Source organism: Crocodylus siamensis, chromosome 4 (assembly GCF_052110815.1).
Source record: "Crocodylus siamensis isolate JL-2025a chromosome 4, ASM5211081v1, whole genome shotgun sequence".
Lineage (NCBI taxonomy): Eukaryota > Metazoa > Chordata > Crocodylia > Crocodylidae > Crocodylus > Crocodylus siamensis.
Genome location: NC_143398.1, coordinates 205,836,890 through 205,861,344, shown reverse-complemented (window position 1 = coordinate 205,861,344; position 24,455 = coordinate 205,836,890). Strand labels below are relative to the sequence as shown.

At 41.8% G+C, this 24,455-nt stretch overlaps 1 protein-coding gene across 1 annotated transcript in view; it reads left to right on the top strand.

Annotated features, from left to right (window-relative positions):
• MYO3B (myosin IIIB) overlaps positions 1-24,455 on the top strand; it is a 357,238-nt gene that overhangs the window by 293,346 nt on the left and 39,437 nt on the right. Inside the window, exons 33-35 of the mRNA XM_090041713.1 lie at positions 20,550-20,656; positions 21,031-21,077; positions 22,714-22,880. Of these exons, the coding sequence (XP_089897839.1) occupies positions 20,550-20,656; positions 21,031-21,077; positions 22,714-22,849 (290 nt within the window). The 3' untranslated portion in view covers positions 22,850-22,880. The remainder of the gene's footprint in view (positions 1-20,549; positions 20,657-21,030; positions 21,078-22,713; positions 22,881-24,455) is intronic.

Here is a 24,455-nt window from a genome sequence, read left to right as displayed (position 1 = left end):
GCTAGCATATCACATGCCTGTCATACCACCCATTGGGCTGGGTGCTGTGGGAGATGGTTGGGGGGATTCCTGCTTGAGTGGCGAGGGGGGTAGGGTAGGGGGAAGCCAGGCAGACCCTGCTGTACATACAGTCTCTGCCAGAGCTCTGGCCAGGGAGCAGAGGGCCAGGGCCAGCTCTGCTGTCTGGGGCAGAGAACTCTACCCAGCCCAGAGAGCATGCTGGATGCTGGGGGAGTCTGGTTTAACTTAAACCAGGAAAGGGTCTGGGACAGACATTGTGTAAACTGATTTGACCCAAATCAGTTAAGGCTGATGTTACGTTCAACCAGGTTTATCTTAAACCAGTTTCAGCGATTTTGAAACTGGTTTATGTTCACTGAATATCTGTTCTGTTACAGGTTAAAACCAGTTTCTGATCACTTAAACCAGTTTATGTGTAATGTCTGTCCCTGGCCTTAAAGTTCTGGTGGAAAAAATGGATAAATTACCAAAATAACTAGCTTTATATATTAATAATAAAGAAAGAAGCTTCAAGTAGTTCCATAGTATTTAACAGTTTGACTTAAACAGCACTCAGTTAAAAGACAGAGCCCTGTTCAAAAGAAGAATACAATATATTGATATTGTGTGTTGTGCTGCAAAGGAACAGAAGTTCACAGCTTAGGAACCCAAATTAAAAATTCAAGTGAGCCATTGTGACTTTAGAAGATGGGCGTGTCTTCTAGCTAAAAGGGAGGCGTACACCCAATGGAAGGGAGGGGTCATCACCAGGGAGGACTATACTGCGGTTGCTTGGGGATGCAGCGGGGCAGTCAGGAAGGCCAAGGTGGAGATGGAACTGGGATTAGCTTCCCGGATCAAGGACAACAAGAAGTCCTTTTTTAAATACATAGGAGGCAAAAAGAAGGTACCGGGTAACATGGGGCCCCTGCAAGACACACTAGGAAATTTGGTCATCACACCAGACGTCAAAGCTAACCTATTTAACGACTTCTTTGCCTCCATTTTCCTGAGCAGGGACCGTATCAGCCCCCCGCCCTGAGCCCCCCTCAGGCCCCAGGGGAGGTGCACCTAGGCCAAGGGTCAGGGAGGATCTAGTCAGGGAACTTCTGGAGGGACTGGATGTATTTAAATCAGCTGGTCCGGATGATCTCCACCCCAGAGTGCTGAGGGAATTAGCTGAGGTCACTGTGGGACCCCTGGCATGGTTTTACAAGCACTCGTGGTGCTCTGGTGTGGTGCCAGAGGACTAGAAGAGGACCAATGTGGTTCCCATTTTCAAAAAAGGGAGGAAGGAGGACCCAGGGAACTATAGGCCAGTTAGTCTTACCTCAATCCTGGGCAAGCTTTTTGAGAGAATTATTCTGGCACATGTCCATGAGGGTCCAGCAGGGGAGATTATGCTTAGGGGCAACCAACACGGGGTTCATTAGAGGCAGGTCCTGTCAGACCAACCTGGTGGCCTTCTATGACCAGGTCACCAAATCCTTAGATACAGGGGTAGCAATGGACATAGTCTTTCTGGACTTTCAGAAGGCCTTCGACACTGTCTCTCACCCTGTTCTCATTAAGAAACTGGGGGACTGTGGTGTCGACACCTACACAGTCAAATGGGTCGCTAACTGGCTGGAGGGCCACACCCAGAGAGTGGTGGTGGATGGGTCTTTTTCGACCTGGAGGGAAGTGAGCAGAGGGTTTCTGCAGGGCTCGGTCCTCGGGCCCGCACTGTTCAACATCTTCATCAGTGACTTGGACGAGGGGGTAAAAAGCACCCTGTTCAAATTTGCTGATGACACTAAGAGGTGGGGGGATGTGGGCATGTTAGAAGGAAGGAATAGTCTACAACCGAACCTAGGCAGGTTACAGGGGTGGGCGGATGAGAACAGGATGGGATTCAACACTGACAAGCGCAAGATGATGCACCTGGGAAGGAAGAACCAGCACCATACCTACAGGCTGGGGAACTCCCTTTTCATCAGTGCAGAGGCAGAAAAGGATCTTGGAGTCATCATTGATGCCAAGATAAACATGGGCCGGCAGTGTGGGGATGCAGTCAGGAAGGCCAACCGCACCTTGTCATGCATCCACAGATGCATCTCAAGCAGGTCCAAGGAGGTGATCCTCCCCCTCTATATGACATTGGTCAGGCTGCAGCTGGAGTACTGCGTCCAGTTCTGGGCACCACACTTCAAGAGGGATGTGGACAACATGGAGAGGGTCCAGAGGAGGGCCACTTGCATGAGCAGGGGACAGGTTACGGGACATGGACCTGTTCAGCCTCCACAAGAGAAGGCTGAGGGGTGATCTAGTGGCCTGTTACAAATTAATCAGAGGGAGCCAGCAGGCATTGGGAGAAACCCTGTTTCCCCGAGCACTACCAGGAGTGACTAGAAATAATGGTCACAAGCTGGCAGAGGGTAGATTCAGACGTGACATCAGGAGGCGCTACTTCACTGTCAGGGCGGCTAGGATCTGGAACCAACTTCCAAGCAAAGTGGTGCTGGTTCCTACACTGGGGGTCTTTAAGACAAGGCTAGACAATCACCTTGCTGGGGTTGTTTGACCCCAGTACTCTTTCCTGCCATGGCAGGGGGTCAGACTTGATGATTTGCTCAGGTCCCTTCCAGCCCTACTAACTATAAAACTCTAAGTTAATTCATTTGTCTAAACCTTTTGAAATATAGACACTTTCCACCCACTGACTCAAGTTCTGTGACAGAATTTTTAAAAACTGATGGAGGTTTTATGTATCCTGTATGCCCATTCAGTACATTCCCCAGACTCCCCCTGGAGGCATTAGGATCTAGAGCATGCTTAAAATATTGTGTTGCTCTCAAACCAGGGTCTTCAATAGCTGGGTGTTGCAAATCTCTCCATAACTTCCATGGTTCTCATTATCTCCTCTTAAATGAGCCTTTAAAAATTGTATTTCCCTATTCAGCTAAACAGGATCAATGTATATCAACCATTCACTTCCTGCTCCTGAAATATTAAGCTGCTACATGTATATGTCTAGTTCTCTGCAATATAAATCAAAGTACAATTAATTAGTAAATGTATTTGAATTATGTTTGGAGAGAAATGTAAATCTAGGTGCTCTTTCACAGGTTGCATCTATCTTTGAACTTTGGATGTTTTTCACTCCCAACTATTTATTTTTGTAACTGGGCATCATTGGCTGAAGAGTTTGTTGAGGCTTCTTCAGCTGTTCTTTCAAAAATACTTCCTGTGAATTTACTAGCCTGAATTCGATGGTGGAGTTATGAACCATGTCTAATTGTGGGTCATATTACAAGTCTCAGAAGTAATTAACACCCCCTTTAAAGAAACAGATCACTGTAGCACTTAACATACATAGGTCAATAGGCCTCTGGAGTTCTGGTCTCCTTTTTCTGGGAAGCTACCCTTTTCTCTTTCAGCATTTACAATTACAGAGCCAAATCACCATCTAGTACAAATCATCATTAGTGTGCCATTGTATTATCTAACTACTAGATTTTTCTTTGCCCCTAACAGTAAAGGGTTTTTTAAAATTTTTCCTTTAAAAGTTCCTACCTTGAATTTAGAAGAAACTTCTTTCTTAATGAAGAAATCTATTGAGAGTTTTATCTTGGCCCTGTACCATTTGTTCTTTGAAATATATGCTGAGTCTGCAACACTCAAATTTAAGAAACTACTTGTATCAATATGGACCCATGGTTCCAAGCCTTTAGAAATGCAAATGCCGTTTCTGTAATGAACAAAACCTTAGAGACTCTACTTTTGTGGTTCCACGGAGCCTTTATTGCGCCTCATCATTATGCTAAATTAATACAAATTTCCTGTGTGTCCAGAATTCAAAGTCAATCAAGTGTCCTAATCTCTGAGGACATGGGATGAAAAAGATACTATTACAGTTTGTAAAAAGAGGGTGGCTTACCTGTAAATAGATCAAGACAATATGCTAGAATACAGATTCAAACATACGCATATAATGAATTATATCCTAATTGAGAGAGAACTTGTAGAGTCCTCCCCTCCCATTTTTGATTGCATGATTCTGACATGATAGCATTTAGAACCACTGTTTTTGAAGCTTACACAGCTTGTAATCCTTCTTTAAAAGAATAGGCTCATTCCCTTTATGCAAGAAATGTAATGGATATTTCCATTGTTACTGTTGTTTATGAGGAAATTTCTTTCAGTATCTTTTGTCTGTATGTAGGATAGTCTGTTTTATGTATGTGTACCTAAAAGGCTCACACACTTTTAGTATGTAACATGCTAACTTACAAACAATTATGTCAATGAATTAGATCCTAGCCTTATGATACACTGCTGGGGGAAGTTTGACAAGCAAAAAAAACCATCCTAGTGTTGGGCTGCCTAGAGCCAACTCAGGATTTTTTATATTGTTCTCTCTCCCAGCTGCCGGTGTAGCATGGAAGGTGGGGCATGTCCACAGAAATGGACTGTGGTTGACACCTACCCCTGTCAACCTCTGATCATCAGCTGTTCTTTCTAATTCCATCCCAAAGCTATTACAGCCTGTCAGAGCAGTTTGTGCTGCTGTAACACAACCCAGGGCAAGTGCTTTATGTGATACAGCATCAGGGTCAGGGGGACTCAGAAGTAATCTTTGCTCACAAGCCTTTGGCAGGCACACTCTTGCTTTGCTTTTTCCTAATGCCCACTTCCTAATGCCCTGTCTCTTGTTATTGGTATTGTGTTGTCCTTTTACCCCAGATGGAATTTTTTACTCTTCATTTTAGTGCCTGTAATATCACTCAAGCTGATCCTGTGGTGTGAGTCAAATTGTAAGAGATTTTGCTGATACCACGTGAAGATCTTAAATAGCTGCAGTATTTTATCATATACAATGCACCCAAGAATATAATATGCACTTTATTTTTGAAAGACAGAACGAACAAAAAAAGATTTTTTCAGAGTTACGGCTGCATAGAGCAGAGTCAGAACTTAATCTTCAGCTGACCCACCTTCCTGTTCCTGCTTAACTAAAGCCGAAGCTCTAGCTGTTCCAGAAGACTGGTCTTCATGAGTGAATCTGTGATTTTGAGAAGAGCTAAAGGCTTTCCAAGCCTGTGAAATAGGAGACCAAAGTTTAGCTTGATTGGTGGAACATCAAGACCAGTAAAAAGGAAATATTGTTAATACCTCTAGAGGGAAAAACAATGAGTTGTTAAGGTAATTAACTCCTTCAACTGCCTGAAGAGTGATTGGACACTGTGGGTGCTTCTATCCCAGGCAGAAAATCAGCTTTTCTGCTTAATACATGCAGCCTAATTTTGGGGGCCTGATTTTTCAGGGGAAAGGTGTGTGTTCTGTGTAGTTTCTCATAGCCTGGGACTTTCTTTTAATAGGTTGATAAGCTTGAGAGCAGCTGAAAATATAGGAGTGGACTGGCCAAGTTCGCCGATGACACCAAACTTTGGGGCAAAGCATCCACGCCAGAAGATAGGCGGGTGATCCAGGATGACCTGGACAAGCTCAGCAAACGGGCAGACAAGAACCTCATGGTGTTTAACACCGAAAAATGCAAGGTTCTCCACCTTGGGAGGAAACACCTGCAGCACCCTTATAGGCTCGGCAGTGCTACGTTGGTTAGCACTACAGAAGAAAAAGACTTGGGGGTCATCATTGACCACAAGATGAACATGAGCCTGCAATGCGATGCTGCGGCTAGTAAAGCAACCAAAATGCTGGCGTGCATCCATAGATGCTTCTCAAGCAAATCCCGGGACATCATTCTCCCCTTGTACTCGGCCTTGGTGAGGCCGCAGCTGGAGTACTGCGTCCAGTTTTGGGCTCCACAATTCAAAAAAGATGTGGAGAAGCTTGAGAGAGTCCAGAGGAGAGCCACGCGCATGATCAGAGGTCAGGAAAACAGATCTTACGATGACATGCTGAGAGCCATGGGACTCTTTAGCCTGGAAAAGCGCAGGCTCAGGGGTGATCTGATGGCCACCTATAAGTTTATCATGGGTGACCACCAGGATCTGGGGGAACGTCTGTTCACCAGAGCGCCCCGAGGGATGACGAGGTCGAACGGTCACAAACTCCTGCAAGACCGTTTCAGGCTGGACATAAGGAAGAATTTCTTTACTGTCCGAGCCCCCGAGGTCTGGAACAGTCTGCCAGCGGAGGTGGTTCAAGCACCTACAATGAACACCTTCAAGAGCAAATTGGATGCTTATCTTGCTGGGATCCTATGACCCCAGCTGACTTCCTGCCCTTTGGGCAGGGGGCTGGACTCGATGATCTCCCGAGGTCCCTTCCAGCCCTAATGTCTATGAAATCTATGAAATCTATGAAATATTGCCTGAGTGGATAATTATAAAGCAGGCAGGCCTTATAGGACAATGAAATATACTTGGGTTAGGTGATGTTTTCAATTGATATATAATGGACAAGCTAATAAACTGGTTTTCATCATTGCTCATCTCCTCTGAAAATCGAACCATCTTTGCTAGACTCTTAATAAAAAGCAACCTTCACAACTGCCTACAACCAGGTTTTTGGCTTACAAGACACAGGGAAAATGCTGAAAGGAGGACAGTTGTTATTAGTGAAATTCCCTCCTCATGTTCATCCCAAAGCAGCTTTAGTAGCCAAGGTTTATGTGAAGAAATATAATTCCCAAAGCTAAGGGAAGTGTCATGTTGCAAAGCTAAAGGAAGTGTCATATCCTTGTTTGGCTTTGACTAGTTAGAAAATATTCTTTTACGTCTCTAAAATGTGAGGTATATTTTCAGGTTTACAGTACAGCATACTGCTGTCCTAGCTGAGCTTCCTTGTACTTCAGCGTATGTAAGAAGGCATCGCTTTTTGTCCATTCTTTCTGGAGCTTGCTGTGTGTTGACAGGTTTGAACCTTATCTATGTTGGTTAAACATTTGGTTGTTCTGTTTCTTTGTTTTAATCTGTGTCTTTTTCATCTATAGTTAAACCATTCACATTAAAAACTGAAAGAACCAACAAACACTGAAAGCTCAGAATTGTACTGGAAGAAAAAAAGATTTTAGTCCTTTGTGGATTTTGTTTCCCAACAATTGTCTCAGGGTTCAGAGACAGCAAAGTGATTGATTTCACATAAAATATTTGTTGTTCTAATTACAGTATCATCTGGGTCTTTGGCAACAAACATATGCAGAAACAGCCTTTACACACCATCTTGAAAAACTTATGATTTGTTTAGTGTGCTTTATAATTTAAAGCATATGGCTTCACATAGAGCAGTAGTGTCCAAAATGAAGACATAAGTAATGAATCACTGGGTGGAAGAAAACGCATTGCTTCTGTTAGGAGTCCTTTCAGTGTGTGTATTCAAATGGTTCTGTTTAGGGTTATAAACAAAAGGCAGCTCTCACAGTTTTAGCAGTGTGTTACAGATTCTGGGATGCACATGACATCAAAGAGGCTACACTAATGAATTTCCTTAGCCATCCATGGCTCTTGGCACTATGAACAGGCTCCATCTGAGTAAACAAATTCTCTACTATTGTGTGGGGATAGGAGGTGATCACAAAGTCTGATTGTTTTTTTTCTTAAAGCCTTTCCACTGCAGTGCTTTTTACTCCCAACATGCTATACACGTTCAAAGAATCAGATAACTACATTTACAGTTACCAAACTGCACTGCCAAGCACAAAAGTTAAGAGAGCTCTTCTGTTTTCGTTACTTACTGAATCCAGTGGAAGTTTGGCTTTAGCAAAAACTATGGGATTTGGACAAGCTTATTCAAATCATTCTAAGGCCACATACACACTTTTAAGTTAAGTAGGACCAAATCATCCTCCTCCTGTAGAGACTTGAGCCAATAACAACTGAATGTTCCTTGAGGTAAACCTAGTAGTTTTCAAGACATTTTATACATTGGTAAGAGGCTTGGCAACAACCTGCAGAATGGACAGGAACTGGGGCCTTCTGACCTCACAGATCCAATGGATCTGCATGTCAGGGCACTCAGATATGTTGGTGCAGGCCCTGTTCTGCACAGATGACTCTGCTTCTCAAATATCCTGCCCACAGCAGTATGATTTCAACAAGCCCATTCTGCCATTGAGTGCAACTGCAGAGGTGAATGCACAACAGCAAATGGTCTTACAAGTAACATTAGTTCTCAGATTTCCAGGCAGAATCCCAGGGCTGAACATGCATGGTGCTGCAGAAACCAGCTGAGTCACTTCTATCCGTGCCAGCCCCCAAATCTCTAAACAGAACTCCAGGATGGTCTTCTGTGAGCTTCCAGGGGGAGGGGATGGTACTGTGGAGGCAACAACTTAAACTATGCAGTTTTCCCATAAAAAGAGGGAAAGCCTTAGTTAACATTCATAAAACTATAAAACAGTATGTAAATGCTAAGTACTCTGATAATAATGACAATAATTAATTTTAATAATTATAAATATCCTTTTGGAAACACTGTCCTTCCAGGCTACCATTGTCACCAGATTCACTGAAGCCTTTGAAAACTGGGTGGATTAGGCTTTGTTTCTCTGCCACTGCTAGTGGTTTATCACTCCCACCTTCCCTTCCCAGTCTCCCTGCTCAGGCTTCTCGTTCTTTTTTTCCCTTTCTCTTCTAATTCCCTCTCCTCAAGTTCCCCCTTTGCCCCACCTTCCTCACAATTTCTTTGTGGTACAGTCTGCTGCTTTCCCTACTAGTCTCCACCTACATTTCAGCACCAATTCCCCCCATCAGAACATCAAAAACAAAGAAAAAAAACACATTAGAGACATGCATAATTACCTATGTAACCATGCAGTCTACTAATTCTCTCCTCCCTCCCCTACCCACTTTTGTTTTCCCTTGCTGTGTCTTTGTCTATATTTAGATTCTAATCTCTTTGAGCCAGAGACTTTATCTTCCTGTATGCTCCTCCAGCACATTTGGGAACTACCATAATAAAATTAATATTAATATTCTATACATAAACTTGGAAAATTCAGCTGTTACATAAGGCAGATGCTGGACTATTCAGTAGTCCTTGTCCCATAGAGTCTATTACAACTATGCTGCTATTCCATGTTTCACATTTTTTTTTAAGTTCAGTTCAAGGATTGGTGGTTTACTTGTAATATAAAGCACTTTTTAGCCTGGCTGGTGTATTTCTTGGGTATGTCTGCATTGTCTATGAGTGATGCATAGTGTGGCTGCATCAGCATGAAGCACAGCATAGGCTAACTGCCTGTTTCCCCCTCATCTCAGGATGGCTTTGAAGGCTGTGCTCAGCTTGGTGCTGCAGTTGATTGCTACCAATACCCCAGCTAGCTAGTTTAAAGCAATGACTGATGTAGAGACAGGCATAAAGGACCTGATTTCACCTCATAATTACATACCCACTTTGCATAAATATAAATAAATTTATAAGTACAGGTAGTGAAGTATCAGGCCTGAAAGGTGGGAGTAAGAAGGTGACTGTGCTTGTGTAAATATATACTCCCTACATACTGCCATGTCATTTTTATCTCTTTTTCTTTCTTTAATCAGACTGATATAATTAAACTCACAGAGCCTGATTCTGACTTTGCTGATACAGTTTCACACTACTGCAACTCAATGGACTTCAGTGGCATTACTCCTGATTTCACACTGTTATTAGCTACAGCAGAATCTCAGGCCCCTGGAGCATGGTGTCTGAATATACTTACATTGAATGGAAGTAAAATATGTGTGTTCCTTGATATCAACATGCTGCACATAATTATGCACATAGCATCCAGTCAGGGAGGGGGATGCACATTATCGTAGTCTGTGAGGTCATCTCTGCATTTGCCTAAGATTTCAGGAAGAAAACTGAAGTTAACTGCTGCCTTGAAAGATGAGTCCAAACTGGAAAAACTCAAAAACATCAAAATACATATAAATTACCAAAGGAGAACAAAGACACAGTTTTTTCTGTAAAAATCTTCTCCCCAGGCTATAACAAAGGTTTGCATAGACATGATCAATATATCCAAGCTTGAGAACCATAGCCTTTGGAATAAATTAAATGGCAGGAAAAGAAACAAACAAAGAACAAATTAACATGATTTTAAACATTGCTTAAATTTTCATGAATGTAGACCTTGAAATGTTATGATGAGATCCCATGAGCCTGTGCTAATATTTGCCTATAATTAACAGTTGCACTTTCATGTTTCATCTGATATTATAGGTTGGGAATCAGCCACATGGCATGCTTTATTTCTTGGTCATATGGATTTTACAGACACACACAATTTCTGCTTATTTCATAAATGATATATGAAACTCCCTAAAAGACTCTATTACATGTTCTTTGTTAGGCTTCTCTTTCTTCACCTCTCGCTGTTAAATCTTGTTATGTATGAATATTTTAAAAAGATGAGCAGAGAGAGGTAGTTAACTATGTTAGTCAGAAGTGAGGTAGAAGGCAGTGTAGAGATGTATGTTATAGATTAACTGAATCAGAGATGCAAAAACAAGAGCTCATGAGGAAGAGCTCCCTTCATCAACTGAATCTCCCTTCTTTTTACAGTAAGCTTGTGGTTACATAAAGCAGGAAAAAAGCAAGACTGATCCCTGACACACCCAGCTTTTGAAAGAGCTCAAAGAGAATAGGGAAATGAAAGAACTCAAGGAAGGGACACAACCATTCCCTCTAGCAGAGGCAAGGCATCATATTCAATGGTGAAAAAGGCACTGACAGATCTAATAATATAAGCAAGGATCCCTTTCAAGAATCTTTTACCTGGAATAGATTGTCACCTTAAAGATATTAAGCCAACTCTGTGCCATACGAGGTGTAATACAGAATTGACAAAGGTCAATGGGTTTTTTATAAAAACCAAATGGAACTGGAACTGTCTAATTACCACTTCCCCTACAAAATTCTTTAAATAGGAGCAGCCTTGGAACACTGCAACATCTGGCAGGATTGTCATGTCAAAAGAAGGTTTTCCAAGCATGAATCTAATCATGCCTTCACCTCAAAGGGCAGTATTATCAATCCCTACCAATAACAGACAGCATGGTTGGCTATAGGTTTCTAGTAGGACTGTCACTTACAGATGGAACATCTAGGATGCAACTTATATGGAGCCATCCCCAATTATGAGAAATCTTTAGAAAAATACATTGCATCTTTATGGTATGACTTTCCTGAATATTGCTGCTCAGTCTTTGCTTCAAACTTAAAGAGCACTTTCAAAGTCTTTTATACAGCTATATTCTTAAGGATCTTATATTAAACTTCTGTAATCCTGTCTAAGAGTCCTTTGCATTTGTTGAAATGATGGTGTCTTGACCAGTTGGCCATCTAAGTAATATATAGCATGTGGAATATACAAGTCTCCTGCAGGCCAGGTTATGTCTTCAAGATTGTTAGTAAGATGGAAGCTATGGATAACCCAAAGAAAAATGTTCCTTCCCATTGTAAAACAAAAAAGTAATCATAAGAAGAGAAATTCCACAGTGAAAATATTTCTTTGAGCTCATCATTAACACTAAAAAATCCCAGCAGATTGTGAGCCATGGCAAGTAAGCCTAGAAATAGTGCTAAATTGTTCTGACCAACTAGTCTGGCTGCCTGAATCAAGTCTATAATGTATTAAAGTTAAAGCCTCTCATCCAGATAAACATTGTATTTTGACTTGAAGACTTCAGGCAATGAAGATTCCACCACATTTCTAAGTTCTAATGGTTAATTACACTCAATGGCAATTTATTTTTAGTTTAAATTGGTCTTCAACTTCCAGCCATTGGATCTACTGCTGTCTGCTAAAGTGACAAGCCACACATCAGACATCTTCTTATGCACCGCATAAATTGAATTAAGCTGCTTTAATCTCTCATTGGAATGCAGGTTTTCTAAACCTCAGTCCATTGTTGTAGCTCTTTTCTGAGTCTTTTCCAATTTGTTGACATCTTTCTTTGAGTAATGGTCTCACTAATGCTGTTTATTATAGCAGTAAGCCACCTCCCTACTTCTACCTTATATCTGCTTGTTTATGCATTCAAAAACCCTAATAAGATTTTTAGCTATGGCATCACATTGGGACGTTGTGTTCCATCAGTTACACACTACAATTCCCAAATCCCATTCAGAGTCGCTGCTTTTCAAAATACAGTCCCCAATCCTTTGTTCCTAAATTGATAATCTTGCATTTAGCTGTCTTAAAACATATGTAATGGTTGACTTGTCCTTACAGTTATTCACCAGCCAAATTCTATCAGCAAAAATGTTTATGCTTTCTTCAAAACCAGTTAGTCCCCAAGGTGCAACCCTGCCCTGTCGTCTGCTGACTTTAGACTAATCAGTCATCAAGACAGTAAAGAGCATTACGCTAAGAGCAGATCCCCTCCACTGGCTGCCTCTTTTCTATTACAACAATCTCTACTTCTTAACTTTATTTCCAAAGCTCTCACAGCCTTTTCCCACCTGATTTGTCATTTTTCATTTAGTACTGAGCTATCCAATCCTACCTCTGGTTTGGTGATGATGCCTGCTTCCATCATCCACATTAGATTTCAAACAAGCACCTTTCTGCTTTTGCCTATACTGCCCCTAGCACTCCCTGTAAGTACCAGCAAAATTATCTCATTACCCACCTTCAAAACCTTCCTTAAACCTCTCCATTTTGAAGCTGTGTACAAAGAAAATTGACAGCAGTTAGGAGGCAGGTGTTCTAAGACCACTTCCTATCATAATCATCAATATTGTTTCATTGTTCTCTTGTGTTTCCCCATCTATATGTAGCTATATCTCTTGTTTTCTATTTTAATTGTAAGCAATTTTGAGCAGGCATTGGAGGGTGGTGAGTGGGGGTGGGGATCTGTGCTGATTACAGTGGGGTTTTGGTCCATTACTCAGAATCCTAGGTGTTATGATAATGCAATTAATAATTAACCATAATAATTATGCCAGACCCAGTCAGAAACAACCCTCCTTGTTTGTGATCTTCCATTTTCAATTCCTTTTTGAGATCTATGATTTACCTGGATTCTAATCCTGTTAATATGGCCAAATCTGCCCAGATTTGTTGCTCTGTATACAGGTGAGGAGGGAAAGATATGTGGGTATGGGCTGAGTGACGCCTCGACTAACTTGCCTTTTCACCATTGTCACTACCAACATAAAATTCAGTACAATAGTGCAATGAAGACATATTATCTCTGTTTGGTAAGTGCATCACTGCTGCACTGCAGCAAGGAATGGACCAAGAAAGAGCTGTTACTCTTTTCCTTGCTGCTCTTGAAGTGAGTCAGTTTAACACATGGTGAAAAGTTTCAGTCTAGTCCTAAGGCATAACTGGACATAACATGAGAAAAAGGAGTCATCTCTCCCATTTAAAAAGTGTTGGGAGGTTGTAAGAAGGGAATGCTGTAAGAAATGTAATTTTACTCTTTTTTCTGGTTTTGAGAACGATGTGTGTAACAGTTAGACTTTTTAAGGTGTACCACAGACCCTTAGCACACTTTGGTAGCTATGTAAAAAAAAATACTGGGTTCATATCTTTGTTGTTATTGTTGTTAAAATGATATGTGATTTTTCCTATGAGTTGTCTCAAATTTGTCATCAAATGTTTTCAGACTCCATGGAACATGCCTGTTTCAATAGTGAGTGGTGAGCACATGTTAATACAGTTTTCTCCAGTTATGATAATCTATAATAAATGTTCCCAGATTTTCTTACCATTCATATTGTATGCTACTAAATACTAAGACAAATGGGCCCACTGAAAGGGTATTTCCTTTGGAGAATACAAGCTGCAGACCACCCATGGAATATGCAGAAATAATTGTGTCAGGATAAAAACAGAGAGCAAAACTTTAGCAAATCAGAATTCATATGGGTAAAATAAACTCTAGCAACATAGACTTTTGATATAGAAACTTCTGCAAAATAAAATGGAATATGTTTTAGAATTAAGAAAAAAAGTATCCCAATATATGACATCATATAAGAACACAAACTTTTTAAAAGTTACCTGCAATGTACTTGCTTTTGGCTTGTATCTAATAATTGTGAGGGAATTCTGGACTCAGAGGGCATGATTCTTCACTCATACAAACTTTACACTTGTGTAACCAAATATGTTTTGGGGATTTAGACATTAGAATCTGACCCTAAGATTGAGACCATTGTTCCCAAGACAATGCCAGGAACTTCTTTTATGGGGTTGGGAACTCTAAAGTTAAATCTATGCAGCAGAAAACAGTGCTATATAAAGATACACAAGCTAGCTCTGCACTACCCTAGAACCAAAACATAGACCAATGAGCAAAACGTATATACAGGTAAGCGACAGGGGCCAGGGCAATGCTGGGATTAGGGGGCCAGTGCACACATCCACAGGAGGCCTCAAATGCCTCTACACAAACGCTCGTAGTATGGGAAACAAGCAGAAGAAACTCACCCTCCTGGTAGCTGACACGAACCCAGACATAGTGGGGATCACTGAAACATGGTGGGACTCAACGCATGACTGGGCGGTGAATGTCAAGGGCTATAGGCTGTACAGGAGGGACAGGATAGGAAGGAAAGATGGGGGCATGGCACTCTACATTAAGGAGGAATACCCATCCTCATCAATTAACAAAGAATCAGAGGAAGGGCACTCTCAAGTGCTTTGGGTTAGATTACAAGGCAGTCGAGGGGAAAGAGACTTAACGGTGGGGGTCTACTACAGACCTCCCAACCAAGGGGAAGAGCTTGACCAGGAATTCTTATGTCAGCTCACGGAGGTAGCGAAGTCTAAGGATGTGGTAGTCATGGGGGACCTGAACTTCCCGGACATCTGCTGGGAAGAGCAGTCAGCCAGACCTTCCAGCTCACGTAGGTTCTTAGCCAGAATGCAGGACCTCCATCTAACCCCGGAGGTGCACAGCCCCACCAAGGGAGATGCCTTGTTGGACCTGGTGCTGGCCACGGGAGATGACCTGGTGAGGGGGCTGCGGGTGCTCAACCACCTGGGCGATAGTGATCATTGCCTGCTGGAATTCATCATCCAGCGCAAGGTGGCAAAGGCCTGCAGCAAGGCAGCAGCCCTAGATTTCAGGAGGGCAAACTTCAATGAGCTAAGGGGAATAGTCAGGGAAGCACTGAGGTCCCAGAGGGGAGGGGAGGGGAGGAGCCAGGTGTCCAAGGAGAGTGGTCGCTCCTTAAGGAGACGATCCTCCAAGCCCAAAGGGAGGTAATCCCAACACAGATCACTGGGAGCAGGAGGGCTCACCAAAAGCATCTGGGAATGTCTCCTTGCTAAAAGGGAGGCGTACAACCAATGGAAGGGAGGGGACATCACCAGAGATGACTATACTGCGGTTGGTCGGGGATGTAGGGGGCAGTCAGGAAGGCCAAGGCAGAGATGGAACTGGGATTAGCTTCCCGGATTAAGGACAATAAGAAGTCCTTCTTTAAATACATAGGGGGTAAAAAGAAGGTTCTGGGTAATGTGGGGCCCCTGCAGGACGCGTTAGCAAATTTGGTTGTCATACCAGACAACAAAGCCAACATGTTTAATGATTTCTTTGCCTCCATCTTCCTCAGCAGGGACAGGAACAGCCACCCCTCCCACTGGCCCCCCGCAGGCCCCAGGGGAGGCACACCTAGGCCAAGGGTTAGTGAGGAACTAGTTAGGGAGCTTCTGAAGGGACTGGCCGTATTCAAGTCAGCTGGTCCGGACAATCTCCACCCTAGAGTACTAAAGGAATTGGCTGAGGTCATTGCAGGACCCCTGGCATGGCTTTACGAGCACTTGTGGTGCTCTGGTGTGGTGCCGGAGGACTGGAAGAGGGCCATCTTCAAAAAGGGGAAGAAGGAGGATCCAGGAAACTATAGGCCAGTTAGTCTTACCTCGATCCTAGGCAAGCTGTTCGAGAAAATTATTCTGGCACACATCCACAAGGGGCCAGCAGGGGATTTCATGCTTAGGGGCAACCAACACGGGTTCATCAGTGGCAGGTCCTGTCAGACCAACCTGGTGGCCTTCTATGATCAGATCACCAAATCATTAGATGCAGGGGTAGCAGTGGACATAGTCTTCCTGGACTTTCGGAAGGCCTTCGACACTGTCTCTCACCCCATTCTCATTAAGAAACTGGGGGACTGTGGTATCGACACCCACACAGTCAATTGTGTCGCCAAGTGACTGGAGGGCCGCACCCAGAGAGTGGTGGTGGATGAGTCATTTTCGACCTGGAGGGATGTGGACAGTAGAGTTCCGCAGGGCTCAGTCCTCGGGCCCGCACTGTTCAACATCTTCATCAGTGACTTGGACGAGGGGGTAAAAAGCACCCTGTTCAAATTTCCTGATGAAACTAAGATGTGGGGGGATGTGGGCACACTAGAGAGAAATAGGCTACAATCGGACCTAGACAGATTACAAGGGTGGGCGGATGAGAATAGGATGGGATTCAACACTGACAAGTGCGAAGTGATGCCCCTGGGGAGGAACAACCGGCACCATACCTACAGGTTGGGGAACTTCCTTCTTGTCAGTACAGAGGCAGAAAAGTATCTTGGAGTCATCATTGACTCCAAGATGAACATGGGCCAGCAGTGTGGGGATGCAGTCAGGAAGGCCAACCACACCTTGTCATGCATCCACAGATGCATCTCAAGCAGGTCCAAGGAGGTGATCCTCCCCCTCTATATGACATTGGTCAGGCTGCAGCTGGAGTACTGCGTCCAGTTCTGGGCACCACACTTCAAGAGGGATGTGGACAACATGGAGAGGGTCCAGAGGAGGACCACTCTCATGATCGGGGGCAGCAGGGCAGGCCTTATGAGGATAGGCTACAGGACCTGAACCTGTTCATCCTCCACAAGAGAAGGCTGAGGGGGAATCTAGTGACCTGTTATAAACTAGTCAGAGGGGACCAGCAGGCATTGGGGGAGTCCCTGTTCCCCCGAGCACTGCCAGGAGTGATCAGGAATAACGGTCACAAGCTGGCAGAGGGTAGATTTAGGCTAGACATCAGGAGGCACTACTTCATGGTCAGGGCGGCTAGGATCTGGAACCAACTTCCAAGAGAAGTGGTGCTGGCTCCTACCCTGGGGGTCTTTAACAGGAGGTTAGATGAACACCTTGCTGGGTTCCTTTGACTCCAGTAATCTTTCCTGCCATAGCATGGGGTCAGACTAGATGATCTACTCAGGTCCCTTCTGACCCTAGAAACTATGAAACTATGAAAATCAGTTTAGCCATGTTAGCATGGCCTTGAGCCCAGGCTAATTAGTTTTGCTGGGTGGCAGAAATTATTCTGCACAGAATCTGATTAATATGAATCTTCTGCTTCCAGTTCTGGAATGAGCATATGGGAACCTAACCTGGGTATCCCTGCCTTTAGCCAGATAAACTCAAGTACATGAACTAGTATTTTCATAGCTGGGTTATAATATCTCTTGAATGGCAAAGCATTGCTCTGTATAGACCTGCTCTATGATTACTTCCAAGGCCAAATTTAATTTTTTTTTTTTTTTGGGGGTGGGGGGGACATGGAAATGTTCAGGAATATGGAATGGTGTGTGAACTTCAGGACCCACAGAAGGCAAAGGATTTTTATGCTTTGTCTCTATAGAGAAAATCAAGAAAAGCAGCAAAGATAGAAGTACTACTGCCAAAATCTCTTAAACAATGACCTACACTAGGAGTGTGCAAAATGGACCCTGTTTGATTCAGATTCAGCCCGAATCAGGGATGGTGATTTGATTCCTTAGTTTGGATCACTGTCCCCGATTTGATTTGGCCAAATCCGAATCTGAAGATTCAATGCTAATTCAGAGAATCAGTGATTCAGACATAGACGCAGCTTTAAAAGGCTTTTTCTACATACCTCGTGAACCAGGTGCAGCTCATGAACACTGCAATGCTGGGGTGGATGGAGCATCCCACAGGAACACAGAGGGGCCCTCTGCATGCTTGGCGATGAACCCGGAAGTGGACTAGAAGTACTTCCGGTCCACTTCCAGTTCTGCTGGGGAATGCACTGGGGACCCCCTCCCCCCAGCTTCATGATCAGCCACAAGAGGACCCCAGATGCCCCCCTCAGATCAGGAGGCACCAGTCGCTGAGCTGGGGTGGCGTGGGGGGCCTCCTGGTGCACTTTCTGTTGGACCCAGAAGTGGACCAGAATTGCTTCTGGTCCACTTCTGGGTCTGCTGCCGAGCACACTGGGGAGCCCCCCATGCTCCTGTGGGATATTCCATGTGCCCTAGTATTGCAGCATTCACAAGCCACCTGCTACCTAGAGGTATGTAGAAGAAACATTTAAAGCTGTCTCTATGTCCAAATCACCAAATCTTTCTGAATCTCTTCAAATTGATTCAGAGGGTTCTGATTCAATTTGGAGAGATTAAAGGGTCCTCTGATTCAATTCAGATTTGGAGATTCGGCCAATGAATTGGACTGAATCTCTGCTGAATCAAATCAGGGACCAAAGCTTCGTACAGCCCTAACCTACACTTTGCAATATGAGTACAATGTGAAAGCATCAAGATCTTAAGCTTTGGGAATAAGAGGAACACTTTATTTAGTAGTTATTTTGTTGCCTTTACAAACAGCTAATTTTCTCCCAAAAAAAGGTATTTTAAGATTTTGGGGCAGTTACATCTCTGGACAGTATCTGAGAGAAAAGCTGGGCAAGGAACAGTTTTCCCAACCTGCAAAACTGTTTCCTTTCCACATTGGGTGGAAACTAACAACACTCAAAGGTTGCCTGTAGACAAACTGGGAGTCTACTCTGGCACACTGTTATTACAGCACATCAAAGGAAATTCAATGGAGTCTTCTGGAGCATGCTAATTAGCGCACTCCAGCCAGCTTCTGCATCTCATGTATCAGTGTCCCCATGCTTCAAAATGGTGGTGAGGGCACTTTAACTAAAGTTCATTTGCTCAGCTTTAGTTAAAGCACCCCTGCTGCCATTTTGAAGCACAAAAGACATTGCAGCGCTAATACATGAGACATTACAGTGCTTTAATTAGAACAGGTCTCAGAGCCATTCTAATTAGTGTCCCACCCCCCCACCCCCACCCCCGGAACATGTGTAAAAATGTCCTAAGTTTTATGCAAACAACTAGAGAGAGGGAGAGTAATCCCAGAGTAGACAGATAGTCTAGGCATTCCAGGAGGCTGTGAGAAACCTAGGTTCAGCTGTTCGCTTTACCTGACTCAGAGGTAACTGCAGAAGAACACAGTGGGCATGTCTACACATGCATTTACTGTGCAGTAAATTATTGAACAGTAAGTGGGTTTAGGCTGGCATCTACACATTCAGGCATTAAAGTGCAGTAAGGCTGTGTGTGGACTGGTTTGGGACTAACATTAGTCCCAAGTCAATCCACACACAGTGTTACTGTGCAGTAAAGTGTCTACATGTGCATTACTGCACAGTAACTAACCGGGTGTAAATTTAATACCTGCATCATGCAGGTATCAAATTTACACCCAAGTCAGCGTAAGTTGCCATATTTACTGCACAGTATAGGCATGCACATGTAGATGCTGCCTTTACTACACAGTAATTTTCAGTTACTGCACAGTAAATGTGCATGTGTAGACATGCCCAGTGGTTGGTAATCTGGGGATTTGCATGAATCACAACTCTGCTTTACAATATTACATGCTTGTGAAGACGAGACCTTATACTCAGAGCAGTGCAAGCGGAGCCCTGTATCTTCACAGAACCCCTATTACCTTCAATTCTACTGTCTTCGAAGAGGCTTGTAGGGGCCTGTTCTTCTCCTCTGAAAATTATTTAATTTCATACTTAATGCTCATCTGTGACTGTGACTATTACTTTTACTTCAGAGTTTCTAATACAAGTTAAATAGTCAAGTGTTCCTTTCAACTAAAAATATATAATTATTGTTATTGCTATTATTGTTCTTGTTATAAAACCAGATTCTGGAAAGATCAAAAAATATGTGGAAATAATCTATTAGAAATCTAAATGCATTCCCATTTTTTATTTATTTTATTAATACAATATTTTCATCGCTTTTTTTATTACCCTCACCTGAAATTGTTATCTCTTTAAATTACATGAACTCATCAGATGACTTGAAGCAACTTTTAGCTGATGTGTGCCTCAAATTTTCTGAAGGAAGCATTATTCCAACCTAGACTTATTGTTACAATTAAGCAAAATGCCATGTCAAGAAGCTAACTTTTTATATAAAAATAAAGATTTTAGTAGACTCATTTTCATAGGTCAGAGCATTTTAGAACCGTCTACTTTAGACATTTTGCTGGTGCTACTAGATGATGTTTCCCAAGCACCATCTCTTACAGAAGGTGTCAGTATAAAGAAAGGAACACAGAACTATGTTATATGTGTACATGTAGGAATAAAATGTTATGCAAATAAAAACTAAAAGGTCTTATCTAAAAACTCTTGTTTGAACCAAGTCTCAAAACAGGAAACAAAGTTTCCAAACTTTCTATATGTCTGCTTAGATAGGACAGATTTGCTAATAAATCCAGAACCAAATAGGACATAAGAAAGAACTGTTTATAGTCTAAAATATGTTAAGACATTCAGAGCACCTGGCACAGCTTAAAACTAAATTGCATTATCTTACTGTAGGTTCAGAAAACTATCTTGAACAGAAGCTGAGAACACCTCGTCGACGATGTCAGCAGCCCAAAATGCTGAATAGCCCTGAGGACAACATGTACTATAACCAATTAAATGTGAGTTCAAAGTAGCAATAAAGCTGTTTTACTGGCTTTGTTTCCAGTTAATAATTCTGTTATTAATACCTGTTTCAGCCCTTCCAACCCCACCCCCACGTTCTTCTGCTCTCGTCTTGAACATGTGCTTATGCTCTTTATCTGTTGCTTTCATGTCAGGATGTCTGCCTTCACGGTGAATAATTGATGTGGTTTATCAAAGACGAGCAAGATGCATGCTTCATCAGGCTCACTTGAGCCCTTTGATCAAAAAAATTATGCTGTGACTTCTGATATTATCAGCATCTGCTTGCATTCAACACAAAATCACTTTGAATTAAAAATTAACGACTTGCTGCTTTGCTTTGACTGTGTGTTCTTGGCCCTCTCCACAGGGAGCTCTAGAATATCAAGGGAGCAAGAGGAAGCCAAGAAAACTTGGGTAAATATCTATCTTCTTAGTTCTAAGTAACTGTAAACAGAAGAACTCCTTTGTGATATTACAGAATATGCAAAACTTTCTAGAGAGGCTTCTAAAAATAAACAATTAACATTTCTCTGTGCATTGACATCGGATATTTTCTACAGAAGTAAAACATGTGTCTACTACTGTCTGCAGACACTAGAACAAGTTCTTACAGAATATTCCTACCCAGCTCTCTCACAGTATTACTCAAGGAAATGTTAGCTTTCTTTTGCTGTTTTTAAAATGCAAGTATTAATAATGAAAAATGACAGACTACAACTCTTAAAAGCTGGTGTCCATTGGCCTGGAACAAGCTCAGTGGGGACAAGAGATGTACAGGCTTCTCACCACCACTCTAGGAGTATGCTTTTAACGTTCCTCAAGAGCAACTTGTTCAAAGAAAGGGAAGATGAAGAGGGGAATTCTTTCTTGAAAAGTGTCCTTCCTTGCCCACTCAACTAATTAATTCAAACTACTGTGAGAGTGTGTGTAGCTAGAAAGCTGGGTGAGATACCTAAATGCATTTCACAAAAACCAACAGATCATCATGCAGTGGTAACAGGTTTAACTTTCTACTTTCACAGGCCAGATAGCGACCACTTCTGGTGAAGAGAGCAAAGATGCATTTGAGGCATTCATTCAAATGAAACCTATGGTGTTTTAATGATATTTTATGGCTCTTTTTATTTCTTTTCTGCAAATAATTGTGACTGACTTCCACTTTCTCTTATAAACAAAAAATAGTCTTACAAAAAATAATCTACATAGTTTTGGTGTGAAGTTTCAGGCCAGAAGTGTTTGCATAGTCATTTTTCTATATCTTTGAAATAAATGAAGCCTGATCGAAAAATCAATTAAGTTAGTCAGATTGCTTTTGGTAAGCTTTGGATCAAGTCCATCATTCACAAAAACTCCTAAGCTGAAATGCTTTTTGCCTGTAGAGTCTATACAATTCCAAATAATGAATATATAGCCAAAAGTCATAGGATATTAGTGGAAAATGTTCCAACAGTATTCTTGTCATATAAAATACTTTCTGTAAGCAAAAACTTGTATGGCTTTACTGTGGACATAGAGGTGAAAGGCTGTGTGGCCTTCTACTGATCATCAGAGTCATTTGAGGTGTCTATACACGTGCTCCAGGGTAGGAGGGGGAATGTTTTAATTAGAACAGTTCCTGGACAACCACCCTAATTAAAACACTGTAGTGTCAAGTGTATTCAGCGTCCTAGATTTCAAAATGGTTGGGGGAGTGCTTTAACTAGAGCTCGTCCAATGGGTTTTAGTTAAAACATCCCCACCACCTTTTTGAAACATGGGACGCTAAATACACATGACCCTGCAGCAGACTCAATCAAGTCTGCTCTAACTCATTCTAATCAGAGCACATTCCTGTGGAATATGTTTATGGCACAAAAAGAGGCAGCAAGATAGAGAGACATACAAACACTATTTCTGGTTAATCAAATTATCTGAACTTTTCTTTTCTTTCTTGCATTGACACATTTCAGTGTTTTCATTTCCCCATCATAGACAAGTTTTTATTTAAAATATTGACAATATTAAGTTTTAACTATTATTAAAAATAAGGGTTTTTTTGTTTTGTTTCAAGCCAAATCAAAGTGCTTGACAGAGAGGATGAATATTACAAATCATTGTCAGCTATTGAATCCATCCCTGAAGATGACAACTCACTCAACTCTCCATCTCCTACTTCTTCAAGAGGAGTGTCCTTTGCTCAAAGCTGAATTTTGCTATTTATTCTCTGGTCTAATGCTGGTAAGAATAAGTGTGTATATTTACCTGTGCTGATTTGTCTTTGCTTATGTGTGTATTTACATACACACCATAATATGCACATTAGTTTATGAAATATAATTCTGGCTAATGGATCCTCTAGCAAAATTAGATCCTGTTTTGGTAGAAACAGTTTCACATGAGTAAACTCATTTAATATTACTCATATAAGCAATACTAGTAAAAGACAATAAAGTTACTTACATTTATAAGATTTTCCAGGATCAGGCCCTAAAGATCTTTCCCTCTAAGACCATTTGGAATTGTAAACCCAGAAGTATGGTACTGCACAAGAAACTGTTACTTTTTATTGAGAGGCAGCATAGTTTTGGGTTACAAAAAGATAATATATCACATTAGACTATTTTGAAATAGCATCCTGTATGACTTTCAACATTTTGTGTAATTTAAAATTATATAGGACAAATATAGTAAAAGTCACTATTGAAAGTCACTTAAAATGATTAATCTATTTCTCAGGATTTAGCTCATAAATATGTTCTTATCATATACTATTTTAGCTCATTTAGTATATCATTCTTTTTTGCTGAAAATTTTACCCAAAATTTAAGTTAAGAGTTTATTAAGAATTTAATAAAAGGAGGGTGCATTTACATAAGACACTTACTGCACAGTAGCCTAATAACACTGCGCAGTAGTGTGCTGCGCAAAAACCATGCTAATATACTGCTGCGCAATGTTATTAGGCTAGTGTGCAGTAAACATGAAAAAAAACTATGCACTGGTGCTACTGTGCAGTAGCATGAGTCACTGCACATTTAGTTAGTACTTCATTAAGCATGTACTAAAGTAAATGTGTAGTAACTGCTGCAGAGTAATGAACTTGTAGACCTGCCCGTATTCATTCATTAATCCCTTTTGTAGCATTCTTCTGACTATAACAAAAGATTGGCTTTCAAGTGATCTGGATTTCATTCTGAGACCTGGTGCCTACTTTCTGTATGACCTCAAATAAAATGTATAATTTCTGCATGCTGCAATTTCCCCACAAAGTAAAATATGTAATATTTCCCTGCTTCACAGAGATGTAAAGTTTTATTTGTTAAGGATGAAACTCACTGTTGACTGAAGCCAGTGGAATTTAAGCATATGCCTCAACCTAAGTTTGCCCTTACATGGATATGGGCATAGGATTTGCTGTATTGCATCAAACCTGGAATCCATCCTGACTGGCAGAGCAGTATCCAGCTTCTGACAATGATAAGCACCAGGTGAAAGGTGCTATAACTATGTGGGACAGGTGGGGGGATCAATCCACATTGATCTCCTCCTCCTGCCTAATATAAATCTATAAATCTATACAATTTATAAAATCTATAAATCAGTTTAATCCCTGAACCATGAGATGTAATATTCCTGCCAATTTCCCTGTTATCCCTGCTAACATCCTTGTTAAGTTCTTGGCCCTAGAGGGGTAATGGAGTTCCAGAGTTTCATTGTATTTTGTGTAGAAAAGCATTTCCTTTTAATTTCTCAATTCCTCATCTGCAGATTTTGCTACCTCACTATTTGGCTCCTCTTCAGACTAATTAAACA